The 16,075-nt window shown below is 36.8% G+C and overlaps 2 protein-coding genes across 2 annotated transcripts; one reads left to right on the top strand and one right to left on the bottom strand.

Moving 5' to 3' along the window:
* Window positions 1-643: 643 nt before the first annotated feature.
* wbp2nl (WBP2 N-terminal like) lies at window positions 644-6,653 on the bottom strand. The gene is made up of 8 exons (XM_028454566.1): window positions 6,497-6,653; window positions 4,594-4,702; window positions 4,370-4,508; window positions 3,053-3,145; window positions 2,655-2,858; window positions 2,380-2,475; window positions 1,811-1,887; window positions 644-1,723 (listed from the first exon to the last, which is right to left on the bottom strand). The coding sequence occupies exons 1-8, from the start codon at window positions 6,553-6,555 to the stop codon at window positions 1,667-1,669; spliced, it is 834 nt and encodes a 277-aa protein (XP_028310367.1). The 5' UTR covers window positions 6,556-6,653; the 3' UTR covers window positions 644-1,666.
* Window positions 6,654-10,350: 3,697 nt separating this feature from the next.
* Window positions 10,351-14,741, top strand: LOC114468958 (zona pellucida sperm-binding protein 4-like). Its single transcript, XM_028456144.1, has 12 exons — window positions 10,351-10,389; window positions 10,496-10,645; window positions 10,817-10,941; window positions 11,853-11,973; window positions 12,457-12,591; window positions 12,686-12,858; window positions 13,440-13,522; window positions 13,748-13,881; window positions 13,973-14,156; window positions 14,236-14,380; window positions 14,464-14,533; window positions 14,614-14,741. The coding sequence occupies exons 2-12, from the start codon at window positions 10,504-10,506 to the stop codon at window positions 14,739-14,741; spliced, it is 1,440 nt and encodes a 479-aa protein (XP_028311945.1). The 5' UTR covers window positions 10,351-10,389; window positions 10,496-10,503.
* The last annotated feature ends 1,334 nt before the right edge of the window (window positions 14,742-16,075 follow it).

Here is a 16,075-nt window from a genome sequence, read left to right as displayed (position 1 = left end):
AAATGGACACCAGTTTGACCAAAACACCAGAGAAGCTCTGACCCACTAGTAATATTTTACTGCACAACCCACAACACAATCAAGGATTATCCCACAATTCTTATAACACAAGCTTCAGATCAACAGGCAGTCTTTAGTGGTAATGCTATCAATAATCACACCATTAACCAAGTGAGTTATATGTACATGAAAAGTGCCAGAGATCCACTTCAGCGATTTTCTATAAGCTTTTAAAACCACTGGGTTGGCAAACAGACATCCTGTCCATGTGTCATTAATGACCTCATTTAATATATTAATAGTAAATGATTTACTGCTCTCAGTCTCCGGTTCTAAAATAGATGATTTGATGTTGGTTACCAACCCCTGGTAAATGAAAGTGGGCTGAGGAAAATTAATAAATTATCATCGAATATAAAAGGAAAAAGTAGATTTGAAAAAAAAATGTTTTTTAAACAATTAGGAACAAAATGTAATTTGTAGTTTTGTGTAATATTTCGAATTTCGTTAGGTTTTTACCTGACAAATGTGAAGGCAGCAAAGAGTTCTTTTCATTTTTTAGCAACAACCAGAAAACTCAAATATGAAAATTGTAATGCAAGTAATCCACGGGGGGGGGGGGAAAAAATCTTAACAAATGAGCTTCAATCATTGAAAACTTTATTTGACTCGATTAACAAATTCATAAAAAGTAACAAGAACTACTGAAAGAGATATTAATACAGATTTCTGATCAAGGACATTAAACTCTGCCTCCTTTAATCAAGTGCAAACTGCTCCATGGTGTTGTCATTACACGGCTGGTTGGTGCCTAAACACACTTGCTTTAGGAATAAACAATCTGTGTTCGGAAGTTTCAAAGCATTGAGCGCAGACCTGTAACTCCACACTGGCGTAATTACTGAAGGGGGAACAGGCTCTGGTTTCAGCCTGGCTTTGGATCCATCAATACTACATAAGCTCAGAGAAACAATGTCAATCACGTAACCCAGCTGGTCACCTGTAACCTTGACAAGAATGGAAGTTGGAATATTGCACATACTAAGACACAGTAAGAAAACTTACAGATCAGATTCTCTTTTAAACTGTTGTGATTACCAAACATCTGGTAGAGAAAACTGCACAGCAAAAGATAATTATATCAAACTCTTAAATAACTAAAAACATGAGGACAGAAGCACTTGATGGGTGAGAATCTAAATCCTTTTCATCAAAGTTCTGATTTTGTATAGAAGTAACAAAGTTAAAGCCAACCTACATAGGAATGATACTGCAAAAATACTCTGTACTTGGATTTGCATTGGTTAGTAACTTGCAATCAAAAAAAAAAAAAAAAAGACATTAAATCTTGGTAATAAATTTGTTTAAGTATACATTCTCCATTCAGCATCCTCCTTTTAAATACTCACAAAGAGGAATCAGGTGAAAGAAAAAAAAAAAAATTCCCCCCAGAAAATCTTACTAAATAAATTCATCAAACAAATGTTAGAAATAGAAACTCATTATGCTGAGTCACAAAAACCTTAGTGACAATCTGTCAGCCTTCTGTTACTTGCACTTTCTTTGTCGCATCTTCCAAGCCATCATCCACCAACAACTTGCCTCTTGCTTTAATTTACACTGAAGAAACAGAGGAGACTATAGAAGGGTTTCTCAGAGGACAGTCTCAGTTGGTTTTCTTGTCAGGTGAGTTTGGATATGGTGCGTATGGTGGAGGCCGCTCCTAAAGCAGAATAGTGAATACATTTTAGGAGCTTTGAAGACGATGCGTGCCGTCGTCTCTGCGCAGCTGTGAGGATTAAACACTCACCATAGGCATGTAGACATTGTGAGGATTGCTGGGATTATAGTAGGCGCTGCCTGCTGCTTCAGCTGCTTTGGAGTTACCTGTGCAAAGAAATAAAAAAAATGAAGAAAGAGCCAGAGATAACGCCAGGCAGAAGTGACTGCACAGCATATTTAGGGAACAGATGCTGCAGCTCCCAACACTGTAAGTAGAGCTTGAGCAGTAAGCAAAGTCTTAGTCATATAAGGCACATCAGACAGCTGCAGGAATACTCAAGACAAAATCTGCTAGCACGCCCCGAGGATCCACAGCAGCTTCTAAAGCTCGTCCTAAAATAGAAACATGCCAATGACTTCCTTTTTTGCACAGCTCAACAAAAGTGGACAATTCAAACCTTTTTAACCAAAATCCATGCAAAAAAAACCCTAAACAATGCTTATCTGCTGTTAAGATTGCCATTATTTACATCCCAGCTTCAAGGTAGAAACCGTGAAAGTGAATCATTTGGAGACGGACAGATCAGACCTGACGGGTGCAGCCTCACAGACGAGCAAAGAGAGGGGGCAGAAAAGAATTAAGAGGGTTGAACAAACCTGGAGGTGTTGGTGCTGCTGGTGCAGTCCAGTTCTGGGGTGGCCCCGGGTAAGGAGGAGGCGGGGCCATGTAGTCAAAACCAGATGGGTACATTCCTTAAAAAACACAAGAAAGTTTTAGCATGAAATTAGGTCACAAATCAGTAATTAAGACACAAAACAAATGAATACAATCAAACCTTAGAAGGGGAAGGGGCGCAATAACTATTAAACACTACAAAAAGAACAAACAATGGGAAATAAACTTTCAAACATCATGCTTAATGTAAGAGCACCTGCAGCAGCTGTTGGGTAGGGGTAGCCCATGTTTCCAGCTGCAGGGGGAGGAGCCTGGTAGAATCCATTCTGTTGTGGAGGAGGGGGGTACGGATACGCAGGAGGAGCAGCAGTAGGTTGAGGAGAACCATAGCAGTTTGTCATTCCTGGCGATGGGTAGCCATACGAGAAACCGCCGTTCTGAGCAGGAGCTGCACGTGAAGCTGAGGAGCAGCGAGAGAGGTGAGGGTTACATAATGACAAACTCAACTTTCCCTCACTCATCAAACCACAATGGGGCCAGTTATTGCTTACAGCTGTTTTTATTGGGAGTGTATTTGTGCAAACAGTCATAAAAAATGCAATGTCGAAAGATTTCACTGATGTACAGAAAGTATTTAAAAATCAGCAAACAAACCATTTGTGGCCAGTTTGAAGAGATGCTGTCCCACCTCTATGGCTCCTCCACTTGTGAATGACAACTTAAAAAGAGCCTGACCCTCCCAGCCACCTGTTGGAGAACAAAAACTACTTTTCATATATCCAAAAGGAGAAAGCTAAAAAAAATTAACTGTAGTGTCCAATTTTGACCTGGACACGACCGGAACATGCAGAAAACCTCAAAATCATGTAGGTCAGCAGGAACCCCTAAACCTTAACTTTCTGCAGTGAGATGGCATATTACGGCTCCATCACATTGCTCATTATAAGTAGGGATGTCCCGATAAAACTTTTTCCATTTCCGATATGATACCGATATGCCTTGCGTATCGACTGATCCGATATCAGCATGAATCATACATACCCTTTCTTTCTTTCTTTTCTTTAATAAAAACAATTATAATTACTTATTATGTAGTGTGGAATGTTAGAAAATGTTGATCAAGTGATGTAACTCAAAGAACAATAGTCAGCAACACTAGGTATGAGAAAAACTGACCCATTTATTATTAACCAATTGGTTACATAATAGCTACAGTATTCTACAATTGAATCAAAAAATACAAAATAAAAATCGAAAAATCCGGAAATTCTAATCCGATATACGTGTTCTGGCTAACAGTGAACCGATATCGGATCAGGACACCCCTAATTTTTAGTGATGCACTGAATTTCCGGCCACTGAAAATGGCCAAAAAGTGCATTTTCGGTTTTCGGACTTAACGCTTTCCTCACCGAAAAAGGCCGACTGAAACTGTATATTATTGTATCTTTGTGCTTTAATGCGTGAACATATTTAGTTTGACTCTCTCCCAGCAGCGTAGACAGTTATAGGCCTGTACAATATTATTTAATGTATGAGTGGGGACAAGTTAAACCTTATATATATATAGTGCATTGTTGGAATGTTAGTGCTAAATACATTTTTATATTTTAATTTATTTATTATTTGAAGCATTAATATTTATCTATACAATAGCAATGTTTTAATGGTGGTGAGTGGTATAGGACTAATAATTTGCATAAGTACTTCTTTGGGTGTTTCAGTTTTCGGCCTTGGTTTTTTCATTTTCAGGCAAGAAATTTCATTTTGGTGCCTCCTTACTCATTGTGGTTATTAACCTGATACTGGACTAGCTCAAATCTGTCAGAAACTAGAAGATCAACATCCAAGTCAGCAATAAAAAAAACACTGCAGCATCAATACATTCACACACAAGAGAAAGAATGTGCTCTGACATAGATGGCACAATTGTTGTTAAATGTAATCACATTACAGAAGCAGATTACCTACCACCAGGCTCAGCTGACACTTTGCCTTTAATATAGTTGGCTCCAAAGACTGGCTGCTCAATACTGCAGCCCTTCATCAAGTAGTAGGGGAACATAGCTGAACCCAAGCAATCCTTTGTATTGCTGTTCACAAACACCATCTAAACAAATAAATAGGATGCACATTGGTCAGAAAGAAGCAGGAACTCTAAAAACATGTCACGAGTTCTTGTGTGTCAGCGGTACCCGGTATGGTGTTAGGTAAATGATGCCCTTCTTTGTTCCCTTCAACAGGTCAGCCTTGCCGGCGACTTCGCTGAACGACAGCTCCACATTTTTGCACTCCCTCAAAACACTGATTGAAAAAGCATTTGGAATTTAATTAAGTCTGAAACAGTTGAAAGTAACCAAAGTTAAAGAAGGGGAATAGCTTTTTGATGAAAAAAAACCTAAAAATCTAAATTAAAAAAAAAAAACTGATTGAAAAAGGAGAACTGCTTTTTAATTACAAATACAACTATAATATGCCTAAGAACTGAATAATTCTCATAGTTGCTTCTTCTCCTTATGCCACCACATTGTTAGGTGGTTTCTCAAGCTATACAGATTTAACAATACACATTATTGCAGGAAGGTCATTCACTGTGACCAAAGGTAAATGGAAAAAACAAAAGTCTGCTGCTTCAAAGCTATGTGTTTATTTATTTATTTACTTTTTTAAAACCCACAATACCAAAACTACTTTATGGCTTACAACAAGGTAGCAAATACTTTACCAATTAAAAATATGTATATCAACTAGGTGTGAGTAGTGATAAGGATGTTGCAATAAGATATGTATCAAGTTACGATACGATATTGCGATACTCTACCCAGTTAATATCAAAATTAAACACAGATGAATAATCAAGTTGCTGAATATGTTAATCAGAAGATATTGATCATTCAGAGGACAAATTGAGTTAAAACTATTTGCTTCAAAACATCCTATTTATTATTTAATATTAGTGTTTTTGCACATTTTCACTGAAAAAAGAAAATGCCGTATTAATGCCATCATAAAATAAAGTGCAACAACTTTCTTTTCACTGAAACTACTGTGTAGAAGTCTCAAAGTAACCATGACAACATAATGACAGCATTGTAACTGTATGTGAAAACATTAAGGATAAAGCAACCTCAGTTATTGACAATGCGCAAAAATGAGAACAATCATTTCTCCTATTGTGTCGGTTTAAACACTGATCTGAACAGATCATAAGAAAATAAAGTCCTTGTGCAGTGGACAACACGTCTGTAAAAATGTGAAAAACACAATAAGAAAAAGATTGATTAAATATCAAAAAAAAAAATCATTAAATCGATTTATTTAATAGATTTAAAATCGGAACCCAAAAATCACGATATATCGTGATACTTTTTTTTCTACACCTCTAATATTAAAAGAATTTTTTTATTTCAGCTTGAAAAATCAAACAGAAAATATTGCCTAAATTATTTAACCTTTACTACCAATATTCAGTACCTTTTTTAAACAAATACTAAATTAATTGCATTAGAAATACAAGGTGATAAACTTTAACTCTGACATGTGTGAAAGCTTTAAACGGATTTAAAACATGGCCCTAAAAATTAAGCACCAAGTAAATTGTTTTGTTTCGTTAAAACATGACGATTAAATGCTTTAAATCTTCAAAAACTACAGCCACTTCGGTTATATGAATCCACTTTAACATTCACGTCATAAAATCAGGTGACCTAGCGATTGTTCATCACATGCTCTAGGACTTGTTGGTTTTCGCAAAATGTCAACATCCAATCGAAAGCAGCAGCTATTTCATGCAGTTACTAAGCTAATGTTACGTTAGTCCTGTTGCGTAATGCTTTGCGCCACTTAAAAATGTTATAATCAAAAGATCCCTTGATGTAAATTTAGTTATTTTATCCTACATTTAAAAGGTAAAACTAAATAAACCCGCATGTAAACAATAGACAAGGCCTCTGGCAGTGGTAATGCTAACTAGGCCAGCTAGCAGGAAGCTAATGTTGACTACGCAATGGAAAACTGAAAGTAAACTCGGCAGCAGAGAGGACGACAGCTATCTAATCCACTAAAAACAACACCACACCGTGAAAGCAATACACCTACCTTTCTCCGTTGTTGATTAAAACCCCGCCGTTTTGCGAATGGTTCCGATTTAAAGCCATGTTTGTTGTGTAGCTCGGCTGTCTGTGCTGCTGAAAACTGACCGGGAGTTCCTGTTGACGTCACCTGGCTGCTGCTTCTTCTTTTTCGTATTTCCGGCAGACGAGACGCCGCGACACGTCAGCGTGGCCGCCATATTGGTAAAGGCAAAGCTGCCCTGTAAACTGATGCAAGTCAATGGACCGAAGTTCATAAAGTGCCTTTCTACAAAGATATTAGTTATTACTTCTTATATACCCATTCACACACACATTAATATATTTGGGGAAACAAATAGGCGTCAAAACAATGTATGCAACTTTGAATTTGATGATTATATTTAATGTTTACTCCTTATACTGTATGTTTAGGACACTAAACCAGGGGTTCTCATTAAATTGTGACCCACTTTTCTTTTTTTTTTTTTTAGAATTCAACCAACCAAATGTAGTTTTTCAAAAACAGCTGTTGAAAACAATCTTATTTTAAAAACATAAATCTATATATTTCCCTGTGCAAACATGCATTTCACAGCATGCACGTTAAAAGAAAAGTTTCTTTCAAAATAAAATTCATTAATTGCTGAAAATATTTACATACAGATGTCTGTACAGGGGACACACACACACACACACACACACACACACACACACACACACACACACACACACACACACACACACACACACACACACACACACACACACACACACACACACACACACACACACACACACACACACACACACACACACACACACACACACACACACACACACACACACACACACACACACACTCTCTCTCTCTGTATAGGGGGCATTTACAAAATATGGCAGCGTCGTTGACGTATGAGCCATAATGAGGAGTCTACGTATTCATGTCTACGCATGTTGCTGCCCTCCACAGGTCCTCCTAGCTGTGCCATCATGGTGTGCTTTTAATTAATATTTTTTTAATAAACAATAATACAGATAAAAGTCTTATAAAACGACGTATATTCAGATATATAAAATAAATACAAAATATTAAAAAGAAACGAAAATAGATGAGATATACAATGATAGGTTATGTAGCTGGGTACCAAGAAATTTCTTTTTTTTTGACTTTGTGTTTTATTTCTCTCCAAAAAGTAAAAGCAACATTTGTATGTAGATAATATAAGTTTCTGATTTTTTCTTTTTCTTTTTTTAAGTCATATGATTAAGTTATTACAATCTTGGTTAATCCTGAAAAGAGCCAAGTGAAAAAAAATATTTAATCGATCTCGAGCTGATTTTATTGAAATTTTCAAAAATCAATTCATAGGTGCTGAAAATTATTTTTTTTATACCCAAACTCCAGTAGTCTCGCACTATAGTCTGGTGTTAGCAAAGTGCAAATGTATGACAATAAGCGTGGCCAAGTCATAAGTTTGGAACCATCTCATTAATATCCAAGTAAAACTTGAATGATCAATACTGAATCAAAATCGAATCGTGATTAATCAATTCAAAACCTTATTAATCAAAATCAAATTGATTCAGGAAATTGGCCATGATGCTCAGTTCTAATACAGAATTAGAAAACTGGGGTCCCCTTTAAAATAAGGAAAAAAATGCAAACATGTGCCAGCATGATTTCACACTGTGGTAAAATATATGTTGCATACGTAAAATAAGAAACAAAGGAACCTCTCCAGAACGATAACCATCTAATTGCAGTGTGCAAAATGGACATTTTGAAATCCAGTTGGATGAATAGAGGCTGCGATTGCAGAGAATAAAGGTATAATATTTCTTACGCAATAATCCGAGCACCCATTGCCATAGGGAGAGAGGGTGAGGTTGGCAAGGTCTTTTAGTTATGCAATATTTCCATTTAATGGCTCCCTAAGGAAATACTAAGTTATGCATACACCCACTGTGATATTTACCATTTGATTCTGACCTTTGTGATAATTATGAGACTGCTCTGACCTAATTTACATCAGTTTTATTTTTAAAGGTGAGCTGTTGCATTATGATCCAAACCTTTTTATTTCATGAAAGACTTTTTCACAAAGCTTGCTTCTTTCATGGACTAAATCCTGGCATGAATGATTCTCAATATAGGCAGTTCAAATTGGTATAATAAACCCCAAGAACAATCAAGGAGCTGTTGACACATTACAAATGCTTTGATACAAGTTACCAGAATAATCTCTAACTTAGCTTATGATCTAGAAATCTATAGGAATTATTTTTTGGTAAAAATAAAATAAAAATAGATACTTATTAAAACATGCAAAACTACACATTCATTTTTTTTTTAACATTGTTATTAAGTTCAACATGAGCACAAATAAAAAGTGATATCAGCAACAGAATCACTTTCTCGAACTGTAAGTACTGCAAGTATTACTATATTCAGACAAACACCAACAAAATAGCAATAATTAATTATCAACAAATACAATCAGTTAGTATTTATTTCCTGAAGTGAGCCATATTTCCCTAATGTGCCAACAACCCTAAACAGAGTAACAGTATGTGTATACCGGTATATCAAATGTAGATGGGTCTTTTTATACAATCCATATGACGTATGTAATTATTTAAGGTGGAACAATATATTGTGTGACAAAAAAATCTACATGATCTACAACACACCAGATTATTATGTTTAAAAAACAAACAAATAAAGAAAATAAATAAACACATACATATTCCTATTGAGTTGAAAAGAATATGCCCTGTAGTGGTGAGCAATATATCGTAATTCAAGATATATCGAGTTTTCTATTTTGGCAATCGAGAAAATAATATCGCTTACATCAAGATATATCTATGTTTTTATTTATACAATCACACAGTACAAATAACATCATACAATTATTTAATATTATTCATAGTATACTCAAACAGTTTTCTTTAAAATTTTTCAATATCTCTGAGATATATATTTTTATCATTGTTGGAGTCACTGCTTTTGATACTTTTCAGAATAGCATGAAAAGCATAGTTGGATGTATTATCCAGTGCATCCTAAACCCAACCTTCCCCTAAACCAGCCACACTACAGAACTCACTCACACGTGCTGTCCCTGAGAGGAGAAAAAGCCTAAAGTGGAACATATTGTACAGCTTAATAAATGTGCCTGTGTGGCATTTTTCATAAACAAATTTAACCCAGAATTGTTTTTTTCTGGTAAGACTTAGATTAGTTAAAAACATTTAAATTATTATTGTGTATCATTTTGTGAAAAAAATATTGAGATATATATTTCGATCCATATCGTCCAGCCCTAATGCCCAGAGTAAGTACGCCCACAGTTAAAGTAAAAAAAAAAAAAAAACATGGTTATTTTTACAAACTGCAAATTTTTATGTCTTTTAAGTTTCAAAAAATATATTGTAATATATTATCATGTGCACATTATCATCCATCGTATCGTGAAATCAGTGGTGAAATCAGTGTATCGTCTCACCTTTCGTAAATATATGTAAAATTTTTCTCAAACATTTTTTTAAACTATCATTGCTCACACTAGTCCTAAATACTAATTTTATCAACAACTATTAAAAACAAAGAAGTGTCTCCTAGTACTAATACGTATCCATACTATATACCGGCATTTCCTTCAAAAAAAAAATAAAAAAAAAAATAGCTTGGCCCTGGCGGATGTTTTCGACATTACGCTCTTAAAAGCTTCAAAAGTGTTAGTTTAATCTACTTTTTTTGTTGAACAACAAGAAAAACTCAAGTGTTACTCAGTCACGAATAAAAAGACAAGATTTCTCACCCGATATTGAGTGTGAACCGTCCTCCTTCTCACGAGCTCCAAACTAATCAACGCTCATTAACGCAAGTCACGTGACCTCTCACCTGCGTCAAAGGTGCGACGGTTGATTTTTGAAGCCTAAACTAAAGTAGACAGAAGTGATTAAAACGTGTAAAAGATGAATTACTATTGTTCTACAGTTAATTTGATTTATTTAATAGTTGCGTTCATGACTGGGAGCTGTTGCTGCCAGAGGAAGAAACAACCGTATGAGCGGAAAGCTCAGGTGAACGTGCCCACGGTCACCTGCTCGTCCCGTGGGATGAGAGCCGTGTTTGACCCCACGGTCAAAAGCAACGTCCATGTCAAAGGTAACGTGGTGCAGAGTTTGACTTCTTCTTCAACCTGTGTAAATGTTTACTAAAAACAGACATGCATTTAAAAAAAAAAAAAAAAAAAAAAAAAAAAAGTTAAAAAACTTAGTAATATATTTCTGTTTTTTTTTTTTTTTTGTTTTTTTTTTTTTAAATATATATTTTCAGATTTCACCGGGGCGTTAATTCCACTGCCTGAATCCGATGAGTTTTGCGGAGTGAAAGTCAGCAAAGAGAAAAACAAAAGTATCTCTATTTTCAGCAGATATGACAGCTGCTATGCTATTTTTGAGGTATTGCATGTGCTGTTTATTCATTGCATGTATTAGTTACAAAACTGTTTGTCTAAGCGTTTCTTAAATGGGGGTACGCGAGGGCACTACAGGGGGTACTTGAGAGAGAGAGTGAGTTGAAAATGAATGAATAAAAGCATTAAAAAAATAGGCAGTGGCTATTCATATGGTTGCCGTTATCTATATATCGACATTCTATTCGTACGCAGCACCCCTATTTGGCCAGGTTGGGTCATGTGACTAAGACTAAACCCAACCCTAAAAATTGTTTTGCTATACAGTGTTATAACCTAACCCTCAGACGCTACGTACTTGTACTTCTTACCAAGAGCACCAGGGGTTGTCCATACGGCAACCGTACAAATAGACACTTTCTTAAAAATATGGGGTTTTATGTTGTTTATTTTTCAGTTAAAATTGATAATCATAATGATGATGATGGAAATGATCTTGATTAGAACATAAACTGAAAAAACAAGGCGTGAACCAGAAAGGGACCGTAAATTATAAAAACTAGGAATAATTCTGTTTAGGAGGCATTAAATACTGTTTCATTCCACTTATTTACAAGATGAGATTCTTTAAAATGTGTGTTAACACTCATTCATGCCATCATTATGCTCTTTAGTGTTTTTTTCCTACAGTATTCTGAGCAAAATGTAGCCGGACAAAGGGGGTACTTTGATTCAGAAATAAGAGAACGGGGTACTCAAGCCAAAAAAGTTCGAGAACCACTAAAATAACCAGCTCTCACCAGTCAAAATGCTTTTTCCATAGATATTGATGTGATTTGGTCCAAACTAGCAATCATGCCGTAAAAATCTTGACTATCTCAAAAACTGTATTGAACAGGAAAGTTACTAATTTTATTTATAGTATGATTAAATGTGATATATAACTTTAACCCACAGGGAAACAACGTGATCATCCCTCTGCAGGTGCAGCTGAAAGGTCAGGATCGATGGATCAGGGTGAACATCAGCTGTCCCCTGATAAAGAGACGCAGTGAGAGAACACACACACACCCAACACGTAAGTGATTAATTATAATAACATTTTACATGATCAGACGGGACAAAAAAATGATACGTGTCAAAAAGAACTTGCAAAAATGGACAAAAAATAGGAATAAAGGGATATTTATTGGCAAGTATGACTTTCAATTTGTGCAAAAAAAAAAACATGCTTAGTTGCCAAATTTTAAGTAATTTCTATTATCCAGTTCATCCAATGTGTGAAAACATGTTTCTGGATCACCATTGAGACTATATATTATCTGTTGGCTCTTTTTCAAAGAGCATTCTGGCCTGATAGATTTAGCAGTGAGGTGAACAATAGCTCTCCTTTATAGCTATTGTTGCTGCTGTCCTGTCCCGATTACTGTCATTACATATTTGTGTTCCTGTTGCTTCTAATACACATTGTTGAATAACACGTTTACAGCGGTAATCACCTCATTCTGACGTCAGGATGTTTGTTTACATCCAAATAATGATAATGGTGGTTGTTTTCTAGCCTTTCCTGGAAACTGTGACAGTGACAGAGCTCTGCGACTGGACTGTGGTGTTGGAAGCGTTTCTGCTGAGGCCTGCAACAACCTGGGATGCTGTTATGATGTTCACCAGGTGCACTGCTACCACAGGCTAGATGGTACATTAAAGCTATTCCAGATTTCCTATTTAGTTGCAGACTTTTTTTTTTTTTTAATTTATTTCTTTACTGTGTACATATTTCTTTCATTCAGCCTGCTCTGTGGATGGACATTTTGTGTTCTCGGTCAAGGCTAAAGACTCCCACCCACCCATCGACCCACGCAGCCTTGTAGTGAAAAACCAGCCTCACTGCCTCCCTGAAATCACAACTGCAGACATTGCCATCTTTAAAATAAGAATTACAGAGTGTGGAGCAAAGATGCAGGTACATTGCTGGTTCTCTGTTTACAATTGTTAAACAGGGATATTTAGTGTGAAAGTAGTTTCCATTACTGCTCCTCTATGACCCGACACTATAAAGGTCAGCACTTCTTCCGTATCATGGATCGTGCAACAGTGCCCAGCGTTTGTATCAATTACCTGTGACCCCATGAATACTTAACAGTGTTTACTTAAGTATGTGATATATATACAGGTCAGGTAGTGACTAATGCGTGAGAGTGGAGAAACCTGCATGACCTGTAGGGACCAAATATTCACGTACTGTCTAATAAAACCCAGCCACAGCCAAGGGAAAGTAAAGCCATAAACAGTGCTGTAGCTTCACCAATCAGTGATCATAATGTTAAGATATCATTAACATCCCTAAAGCCAAAAGTCCTTAGTGTCACGCATTTCTAGAAATACAGAAGGTTAAAATGTGTTATTTACGCTAAATAGTCAAATGTTGTGTTTTCCTAAAGTTTGTATATTTTGTAATTATCAGAATTTAAATTATATTAAAAATGTGTTTTTGACATTCTGTCTCATTACTGTTAAATTAGTTTGTTTTGTTTGTCTTTTTAGTCAGACGGAGACATGTTGATCTATGAGGTGGAAGTAGTGGAGATGCCCGATACTGAAAGGGAAACCCTCCATTCTCCATTTAGGTTTGTGTTTCCATCTACTGTCTACCTTATCGATACATCATTAATATCCGTGGCTAGACTGAAATTCTGATTTTAAAAGCAGGAGCAGTCGCAGTGCACGACCCAGTTTCTAACTCGTGCTTTCCTTTTTTTTTTTTTTTTTTACTGAAAACAAAAGTGCAGCTGAGGACAAAATGTTATGTGATCATTCTGCTGCAGAACAGTGTAGATATTTGTGTATTCAAGCCTCCAGGTGCAGTGCGAGTATGAGGCATTAGATGCGAAACGTGCAGCAGAGCTGCAGCCTTTGTACGCACTGACCAATCCACCACCTGTCGTCGCACTCGGGACCATCAAGGTGCAAATGAGAATAGCAACAGGTACGAGACTCCAGTGCTTCTCTTCTACATTTAACAGTGTGTAACTGGGTGAATTAGGCTTTCAATGCATCTGTTTTTTGTTTTTTTTTAGATCCATCTTTTACATCCTTCATTCCCGAGGACCAGCTCCCTCTGACCGTCGCGCTCCGTGATACTGTGAACGTGGAAATTTCTATCGTGCAGCCATTCCCTGATCCCTCCCTCTCCTTATTTGTCCGTGACTGCTTCGCCTACCCTGCATCCAGGCACTCTGTGTGGACGCTCCTCTATGACGGGTAAGGTCATCAACGCAAAAGCCAGAACAAAGAAATCAAATGATCCATGAAAACCTCCAGATGTCTTCTTCGTGGACAGGTGTCCCAACCCTGTAGATAACATGAGGAGCTCCATCCCTGTGGACAACCAGGGGAAGACCACCTCCCACTCTCAGGTCAGACGCTTCGACGTCAAGACGTTTGCCTTCTTAGAGCCGGATTCAGGCAACCCCAGTGCAGAGGAAGTGAGATTAACTCAATGACACATTCCATCATCGCTGGTTTGTGCTTTTTTTTCCCCACACGTTTGATGAGATTTCTCTTACAGATGTACTTCTACTGTTGGGTGGAGATCTGCACACACGATGCAGAGTGTGCCCAACAATGCACCCTCATATGTGAGTAAATCCCAGGATGCTACACTCTGCACTCACTGTTGTTTCATCACTTTAGTGCGTCTCTCCTTTTGCTTACACAGCACCTGAGAGAGGCCGGCAGAGACGAGAGACGGCGACCGAGCCCCAGCGGGTTCTACTGGTCTCTGTGGGCCCACTGGGGCACAACCAAACACAAGTGGAGAATCAGAGGAAAAGTAAATCCAGTTAAACTATAACCACAATATGAACAGTATCAAGCTTTTTAGGAAACCATATTGCTTTAAAACAATGCATTGGAAAGGCCTGTAAAAAACAGTTTGTTAAAATTTAATCCAATATATAAAGATATTTCACGTCTTAATATACAAGATATTAATGCATTATCCTGAATAATGAGATAGAAGAATTAAAAAAAATGCAAGCCAAAGGGAAAAAAAACAAGTAATGCTAATTTTTGAGAAATAGGCCAGAACATTGAGGTCGTTTGGTGACTTTTCAGTTTATTTCTAAATGTATTTATATAATAGTACCAATAGAACAGTCATCTCATGGCACTCGTAAGAAATTTAGATTTGATTTTTATATATTTCGAACATGTAAACAGAATATCATAAGAAAACAAAAAGATTCAACACAATTTTGCAATTAAGTTTACATTTCCAAAAAGGAGTGGGAAGACGTACATAATTAATCCCACCCCAATCCATAAATCCCTTTTTTGTTAATAAACTTGCTTTAGAAATCAATATTTTGCTTTTGATAATTCAAAGGACTCCTGTGTGTTTAAAATAGTTACATCTGTTAGTTCATCTTTGGGAAACAATGGCAAAATTATATCAACAATTTTTCTCAAGGAGAGCTCATTTTTTAATTTACTAACAAAAACTATCAATGATACATTTTTTAATTCTTTCCCTCCAGGGTTTCCTGTGACTGTGTATCCTCTCGCTGCAGTTGGCGGTGCTTTGCTGTTGATCGTTTTTTTTTTACTGTGTTCCACCATCAGAAAGTGTCGGAGGACAGAGGTCCATGCATGTGACACGTCTGCTAGTTGTGAATGATGTCAATAAATCAATTCTTCCTGTGTAATGTGCACTCCTGCTCATTTTGCACTGCACTGAACATCAGTGGATCTAACAGGTGGCAGCGAAAATGCTAGCAATGAAAAGATTAATCCAGAATGAATTACAATAATTTGCTATTAATTCCACTGCAGCTAACCATTGGTTGGGCTGTTCTTTTGCACAGAATCTCATTGTGACGCACGGGATTATCACAAATAACGGAGCAAATCTCAGAAGAGATGTGGACCACAAAAAACGAAAAGTGGGCAGCATATTGTGCAGACAAACTATTGTCAAAGCCTGAGGAAATGCTGCTCAGATGCTAACAGAACCATGGTTACTGTGTCAAACACAAACTGAGCTGCACCCCCAGGAAGCAGCTCAGTCTACTCTAAATCTCCATATTTAACAGAGGTGGAATGTCGACTTAATGGTGAAGTACTTTGACTAGCAGGTGTTATCTATGTGTGCCTCAGCTACAAAGATCACTATAACCGTC

This window comes from Gouania willdenowi, chromosome 8, assembly GCF_900634775.1.
Source record: "Gouania willdenowi chromosome 8, fGouWil2.1, whole genome shotgun sequence".
In the NCBI taxonomy this organism is placed as follows: Eukaryota; Metazoa; Chordata; class Actinopteri; order Blenniiformes; family Gobiesocidae; genus Gouania; species Gouania willdenowi.
The sequence above is the reverse complement of the archived record's forward strand: the minus strand, read 5'-3'. Positions and strand labels throughout refer to the sequence as shown.